Below are 8327 nucleotides of genomic sequence, written 5' to 3'. Positions count from 1 at the left end.
TGTAACCTTCTTATTCTATGGACGGACGCGTTACGCCCTTTTCTCTCTTATGCACGTATATACCTCTGTCTATCTATTCTCTTTCTCTCTCTCTCTCTCTTTCACATTCCTCATCCTCTCTATTCATCTTCTCATTTTCTCTCTTTTTTCAAGCGTCATCGAAAGATCAAAAGATTGATATGTATAGCTATTTTTATGGATAGAAAAAGAAAAAGAAAAATTAGAAAAAAAGATAGTGAGAGAGAGAGAGAGAGAGAGAGAGAGAAGAAAAAGGTGGGTGCGAAAAATTATACTTGCGGAAGAAAAGCAAGTGATATTAGGTAGGAAATTTTCAAGGCTCTCTAGTAACGACGCCTCATTTCAATGACGTAGTCTGCTTATTGTTAGTTGGATATAAGTTCTGGAGGGGGAGGCGTCGAGTGGCGGTCGGCTTTTTTTTCAATGTAGAGGAAGAGGGAAAGGTGTTGCCAGCGCACGATTCCGGATCGATTGGTGGAAGATTATGAAACTATAGAGCCGTCGAGTTAAATTAAAAGTTTTCCATTTGTTTTCTTTCCGATAGAATCTTTATTTTGAATACTATTAAAGATTTTATATTTAAAATCATTATTCTTAGTAATATTACAGAATATGAAATATACTATTTATATGTCCTTTAGAAAAGTATTCGCTCGACAAGTATGGCGCTGCTGTATCGAGCGACAAGGCTTTACGAATACTTGGACGTCCCGTAGCGCTCAGAGATTGTGCTACTACGCCGATCGATTGCTGCTACGCATGCTGTTTTGTCTATATATGTGTCATTAAGGAATACTCGATAAGAGAGGGAGAGAGAGAGTGAGAGAGAGGAAGAAAAATTATACATTGAGAATGAAAAACAATTGCGCATTTTCTTATCGTACAAATTTCTTCTATTTCACTTAATAATTAATATTTCGAAAATATCAATGAACGTTTTTTTAATTATTCAACTTTTAAAGTAGGGGTGACTTATCATTCACGTTTAAAAGCAACCAATAGTACGGTGCTGCCTGCCATCGGGAGAATTTAAATTTAAAAATTTAAATTACATGGAAATGAATATTTGAATGACTTGTTTTTATTTTTTTTCTCTCGATTCGACAAATTGTACTTTTTTTTCTTTTAATAAGGATAACCAGTCGTAAATAACAATTTTTATTGATTTATGTGTATAAAGTCGTATATTTACAATATATATTATTTGAAAAAATTGTTATATTTCTTATATCTGTATAATTTGTTGCATTCCACGATGCTTCGTTACGTCGATATTTGGTGTTTTCCTTGCTTCCATAATGTATGTGTACCTGAGTAAAATATTCTATTTCAAATAGAATTTGATAAGGACATATAATGTCTTAAAAACTCATTTCGTTTACATTAGCACCAATCCTTCTGTTTAAATATCCAAAATTTTCTTTTTTACATTTTTATAACAATAAACGAAGTTCACTTTTAGTACAAATATATGAATGTTGTTGTGAAAGTATTTGGAATGCAACTATCTTTATTAAATTAGTGTAGTATGTAAAATGATAATGTGTTTTTGTTAATATGAATTTATTTACTTCTTTTATGTTACACTCATGAAAAATCTTGAACCATTTGCCTTCTACATTTTGTACTCTTAATGTAAAATGGTACAAATCTAAAAAAACATCTTTTATGCAGTTATCTTTAACGGATTTACAAGTACCCTGCTGTACATCTGGATGATTTATCTATCATATTAAACTATAATTTACATCCAATTCATTTGTACCAATATATTTATAAATAGATCTGTATCTTTATATATTAGAAAATGCTATTCATAAATGATTATTATTGTATAGATAGAAAAAGAATAAATAAATATTTTTTCTTCTATTTTATATGCTAAGGCAAATATATAGGAAAATATTGTAAATTGATATTTTTGTTATATTTAAAAGATTAGGATTTTAAAATTACAATTAGGAGACATAATGTAGAAAGCACTTCTATGTTAACTTGTTTATCTAAGTTATTTTTTTAATCAATTATTTTCATTTGCAATTTATCATTATTAATTATTGTAAATGCACCTTTCAAAATTATGCATTTATTAAATTAATATTGGTTTATGCGTCAGAGTTATGAATTGATGATATATAAGAGATAATATGTGAGTAAATAGTATGATTTGTAAAGTTATCAGTTATTTATATAAGTTCAAATATATAAAAACAAATTGAGCAATATTATAAACTTTATCGATTAAGATTTTGCAAGAAAAGAAAAAAAAAAATGCTTGCGCTTATTGTAATATGAAACCATATATGTTAAGAAAATTTATTTATTTAAAATTATTTTAATTTTCTTTGAGATGTGATATTTTTAAGTTGTTGTTTATATATTTCCGCTTCTTCTTCCTTTTTCTGTAACTGTTTGCGATATTCGGCGGCTTGCCTTCGGGCTTCTGCTAACTGTCTATTGAGCACTGCTATATCCATAACTGGCTCGTTATTATCCACATTATCTTCTTCTATAACTTCTTCTATATCATCATCCAGTTGTAAAATTATTGGTTCTGTTATCTTGGAAGGTGAAGTGACTATTTTGTTCTGTAAACCAAATAAGTTTAAAGATGTATTTGAATCCATAAGCATACACATAAGATATCAATTTATATACCTCTGAAGCTGTTGTATATTGTGATTGCGTTATCGTTGGAACCGTCATAGCAGTTGAAAGAGAGGAGATGAATATTTTTCCACCTTTGTTATCTACGGAAGATCTTTTTAATATATTCGGACCACGGGATGTAAGGCTAGGTGTGCTTTGATTTAAAATCTGATCTGCTCTTATAGCTATAACTTTCCTAGAATTCCCTTTTTTTGGAGATACTTGAAGTCGTTTCATACTTAACGGAGAACCTCTGGTTAAATTTAAGGCAATCTTACCAGCTTCTAAGAATAAGAAACACAATTTCGTGATTTATTTTAATATTATAAGGATTAATGTGTTATCCTTTGATGAAATATTTCTATTTAATCTAAAACAAGTATACCAGTAAGAACAACAGTTCTTCCACTTTCCATTGCATTCTCTACTATGGATGCATCATCATCCATTGGAATCATTGTAATTCCATGTGCTTCTAATAACCTGAATTGATTTTTAACACCACTCAATGTTGTTAAATCTTTTCGTTTTTTATTAATATTAATACTATTCGTATTAATAATTTCTTCCGCATCTGTCATTTCTTTTTCAGTTTCTACTTCAGTAGATGGGGATACATGAATTTGTTGAAGAATCATTCTTGGTTTTTTATTACCTCGAATTAAATGATCTTCATTAAATAAAGATAAGAACAATAGTTCTTAAAAATTTATTACGTACCTTGAGTACCTTTACGTTTTGATTGTGATTGTTGCTGCAAAAGTTCTAATTTTTGTTGTTCTTCATTAGCTGCTTCTTCTTCTGCTTCTAATTGAATTAAATTGTGAGTTGCTACTTCTAATTCCGCCGAGCTAGCTTGATGTTGTTGTTGAGTTTGTATTCCAATGATTTCTCGTTCTTGCTGCAGTATATCCATCAAGTAAGATCTGCCATGCTCCAAAGCTAAGCTCATTGGAGTTTTATCGAATTTACTATTTGCATTTTTATCCGCACCATATTCCAACAAAACATGCATTACTTCTATATGCTCTTTTTCCACTGCCCAGTGTAAAGGAGTCATTTTAAGCTAAAAAAAAAAAAAGAAATTATTAATTACATTAAATTATTTTTATTTGAAAGAGTTGTATTTATTTCTTTTAATTATAATTTTTCCTTTTACCATGTCTCTACTATCAACATCAGCTCCATATTTTAACAGTAATTGTGCCATTTGATGATGACCTTCATAAGCAGCCAAATGCAGTGGCGTTCTGTCCACCTTGGTTCTTGCATCTCTGGATATTCCTGCCCTGAGTAAAACTTCAGCAGTTTCTGTGTGATTATATTTCGCTGCAAAATGTAAAGCACTTGTTCCAAGCTAAAAATTAAAATTCATAATAATAATGTATTTTTATATGCAATAAATGAAAAATTTTATTTTGTAAAAAGATATACATACACAGTCTGTTGTGAAAGGTGCTCCTTTACACATAAGTTCACGGACACTCCCTGTGTCTCCATGTTTTGCACTATGTAACAATTGTTTTCCTAATTCTACTATCGATAAGGCCTCTTGAGAACGTGAACGTTGAGAGACATCACATGACAAAATTTCAACCTGACAAATGTTATTCAAAGACTTTCATAAACACTGATTTTCTTGCATAGGTTTTACATCGAACTTATATACTTTAGATTCTCTTATTGTATTTATTGGATCAAATCTATGAATTATTTGGATCAAATCTAGTTTACGTTTATAAATTGTTTAAATTCTCTAACTATAAATGCAACTAACATGAGAAGTAATCTTACCGGTATAAGAGTGTCTTCATCGAGTCCTTCGATATCATTGACACAGATATTCTCAGCTTGCATGTTTGTATACCGAACTCAATTCCCCTCTCTCTGATGCACACTAAAATCAAATTATCCATAATATTTAAACAATGCCACCAATTTTTCCAAATAAATAGTGTCTGCTCTGAATGTTCCATTTTCCAAGTATCAGTCATTGTACTTCGACCTTGAAGCACCGAAATTGAAAGTAGGTCGTAAAAATAAAAACGGAACTTAATTCGAAAGAAACCCGCTATCCCGATCACTTTATTCCTTTTCTAAATCACAAAAGCATCGCACGCTTATTTTTCGAAATTTCCTTCGATACAGGATGTTTTTAATTTGCCATCTCAGTTCGCGAGGAACTTCCTGTTCCTGTTCATTAAACGGAAGTCCCATGTCATAGGCCCTGCATTTCATGACCAAAAACTATCCAAATCGATTCGCGATAGCACGGAACAAAATTATACTTACGACCAGCACATTATTCACTCGTTTTGCTGGTTTTTCGTGCAAGTTTCTCTCGTCCACGTAACCTTTATCAGAATTCTTCCTCTTCACAGCCTTCTCGATTTATGGACTGGCTAAAGTTTTATAAAAATGGCGACGCATTGGCGCCATTCCTGATATAATTTATCCAATATTTCAATGACCCTCAAACACGAACCAAAGGATATGCTTTAAATTCGATGGATTACAATAATACGTGAATATTTTATTTTATAAAACTTATTTATTACGACATAATAACAATTCCAAACAGAAAATATGTCCAATAACAATAAAGCTTTGTAGCGCCGCATAGCGGTGCACGTGGAAATTATTTATTTTTGATAGAGGCTATGTTCGTGATACATGCGTTAGGTTAGTTCGTCAATTAATACTTTTGGATCGACTGTGAATTTTTATGCATTTTTTTTTGGTTATTTGTATTATTATGTCAATGAGAAATTTTTATATATAAAGATATAATTAAGAAAGTAATACTTTTTTATATCATGTATTAAGTATTTTATATTTATAATAAATGACAAGTATCTTTTATTTTTGAAATATGTATTTAAAAAAACCAAGCATTATAATCATATATAAATATAATTTAAACGATATATTATTCTTGTTATTTAAAAAAAATTCTTATTATTTGTAAAATCGATGGAATAAGTAAATTAATTCGTTTTAGCGCCAATATCATGTGACCATCGTGTATTGTATCTCACTGACGACCAAGTCCATGTTACAAGATGTCAGTGTAAAATGATGCACGCTTGGATCGTTGCCAAAGCTTTCAATTTCCTATTATTTAACGCGTGCTATGCTATCCATTGCATGTACCATATGTTGTATAGTATTGGAAAGGTTTTGTTGAAAGTTCCTATGAGGTATCGTAACACAAGAGACATATTTTTTAAAGAAATAAGTTTTATATGTTATTAATCATCAATCATTCCACATTGATACTATAAATAATTTTAAAGATTTGGCATTATTTTATAATTCATGTTTGTCGAGAATAAGTGATTTCGATAAAATTTACTATTTTAATTTTTTCGACGTATCTAAGAATGGATGATAAATATGTTATGAGACACTTCGTTTGCGATTGGTCGACATTTTAAACTCATGCATATGATTGGTTGGAAAGTATTACAGCATCATCATAACAAATTCATGTTCGTTATAATGTCTGATTATTTATAAACATCATGGTGACTTATTATTTATTTTTATGTCTGGAAGTGTGAAGAATAATTCGAATTAGCAGGTAAAATTTTGTTGCATAAAAAATTACCGACTTACGATCAAGGTGGTTGATGGTTAACGTGGCAAATTTGAAACTATTGTAACCTACAAATGAAGACAGTCGAGGATTCTTCGTACAAATTGTTGATTCGATTTAATAATCTTAAAGTTTATTTTTATGCGATAATGCAATTAAGGATGAAGAGATTGCTGTTCATTAATTATTCGAAAATATAATAACATACTAATTGTATTTGACCGAATCTTTCTATTACCTCTATATTTTATTCCGGTCGATTCGTCGCATATATACATGTGTAAAAATACTAGAACTTTTCACATTTTTTTCTTTTTCTTTATTTGCTATCTTTCTTCATCCTGCAGAACATATACATATATATATAACTCATATATCATTGTTTTTCATCCTTCTCACTTTCTCCGTCTAGCTACTATTGTCTCTAAATCTCTCGTTTCCTTCTTTCTAATATTTTTTCTCTTTCCTTCTCTCTTTCTCCATTTTTTCTGTCTCTTTTGTATCCCTTGTTCCTTTTCTCTTTCTCTCTTTTACACACATATATAATACTATATTCGCATCCATTGCTTTCTACCACGTTTCCACTGTGACTGGCTTTCTCCTTCTCTGTAGTTGACCTAGAATCGTGGAGATAACGGAGTATCAAGGTGCAACACAATGAATCTCCATGCCTACGTATACATACGCGAATAACTCTTGTGTGTGTATATAATATGTGAGAAACAGATGGGCATGTAGAGAGAGAGAGAGAAAGAGAGAGAGAAAGAAAGAGAAAGAGAGAACCGGCTGGTATACGTATGGATTACTGTTGGTGGCTCGTTATCGCAATTGATAATATCGTGGACTCTGGCTCACGGTTGAATTAAACAAATTTCACGGAAATATCGACTAGAAGGATTTTATTGGCGAACGGTTTAACCAACATAAATGGTCCATTAATATTACAAAATAGAAAAAAAGTAATAAAAAGGAAAAGAAAAGAAAAAGAAATAAAGTAATTATTGAAAAAATTAAATTTACAATAGAATATATGCCGACGTATTGTATCTATTAACATTAAAAGATTTTTAAAATATAAAAAAAATGATTAATTATATCTCCGGAAAAATTTATCAATAAAAGAATTAGAACCATAGAGATTTTTGGATCGATTTATTGGCAAGGAAAGATATGTTGTTGTAACTTCATAAATAGCTCGATACGTGTCCATTATTCTAACGTTTCGGGGACGTGTAAAATAACTGACCTTTGAACTCTGTATAAAGTAAAGGTAGCACAGGGAAGGATTATGCATACAAAGTTTACTATCGAGTGCGTGCACCGCCACATCGGGTTAACCATTCCTTATATCGTAATCTAAGGAGGTGCCTGGCCGCGCACGGTCACGGGAGTGAGCTTGCATGCTTTCAAACGGAGTAGGTTAGAAGGTTCGTGAATTTCTCATGAAGGAAAATGCATCGTCCATCGTTGACTGTGATCAAGGTGTGTATATGTGTGTATCTTTTTCTTTGCAACGAGAAAGTAACGAGTGCTTTCATCCCTCTTGAATGTCATCGTCCGAGATTTATGTCGTCCGTCAGTAGTCTTTATTTCGGATTAATTTTTATCTTATTCTGTTATCTCCGAAATGATAAAGAAATAGAAACAAATTAATCGTATTCTAAATTAAAAATCATCGAGAAAAATAATAAAGGTTGAACGTTTGAATTTAAAGTAAAACATTCGATACGTCAAGCGGGGATTAACCTTATAACTTTTACATCGGAATTAAGGGTCGTTATGCACCGTGCTAACGTACCTTCAAACTAAGCTACGATATATAGCTTTATACGTAGACGTAGGTATACATTTATAGACTTACATGTATATACATATAAACGAAGTTTCGTGCCGCAGTCGCCGCACGGACTATTACGGGTTCTATGCGGTCGAGACCGTTGCAGGATTCAGGAAGTGTTGCACGGGAAATGAGATTCTTGCGTGAACAATACTCGAGACTCGAAGACCATTCCCTATTTGCATCGTGCGAAAAATAAAAAAATATAAGAATTTTATATAAGAA

General features: G+C 31.3%; 2 protein-coding genes across 4 annotated transcripts in view; one reads left to right on the top strand and one right to left on the bottom strand.

Annotated features, from left to right (window-relative positions):
• Positions 1-2181: 2181 nt before the first annotated feature.
• LOC122516902 (GA-binding protein subunit beta-1) lies at positions 2182-5303 on the bottom strand. Of its 3 annotated transcripts, none has more exons than XM_043635115.1 (8): positions 4960-5303; positions 4462-4564; positions 4106-4264; positions 3827-4024; positions 3388-3733; positions 3053-3322; positions 2677-2951; positions 2182-2606 (listed from the first exon to the last, which is right to left on the bottom strand). In XM_043635115.1, exons 2-8 carry the CDS (start codon positions 4522-4524, stop codon positions 2349-2351), a joined length of 1569 nt encoding a protein of 522 aa, XP_043491050.1. In that variant the 5' UTR covers positions 4525-4564; positions 4960-5303; the 3' UTR covers positions 2182-2348. The 3 variants fall into 3 exon arrangements, with proteins under 3 accessions (XP_043491050.1, XP_043491048.1, XP_043491049.1); XM_043635113.1 differs by having other exon boundaries at positions 3053-3337; positions 4960-5301; XM_043635114.1 differs by having other exon boundaries at positions 3053-3337; positions 4462-5302.
• An 871-nt stretch (positions 5304-6174) lies between these two features.
• The window catches only part of LOC122516896 (acetylcholine receptor subunit alpha-like), a 91710-nt gene continuing 89557 nt past the window's right edge, over positions 6175-8327 (top strand). The window contains exon 1 of the mRNA XM_043635097.1: positions 6175-6250. The gene's annotated coding sequence lies outside the window, so the exon portion shown is untranslated. The remainder of the gene's footprint in view (positions 6251-8327) is intronic.

Source organism: Polistes fuscatus, unplaced genomic scaffold, assembly GCF_010416935.1.
Source record: "Polistes fuscatus isolate 324 unplaced genomic scaffold, CU_Pfus_HIC Scaffold2, whole genome shotgun sequence".
Classification (NCBI taxonomy): domain Eukaryota; kingdom Metazoa; phylum Arthropoda; class Insecta; order Hymenoptera; family Vespidae; genus Polistes; species Polistes fuscatus.
The sequence above is the reverse complement of the archived record's forward strand: the minus strand, read 5'-3'. Positions and strand labels throughout refer to the sequence as shown.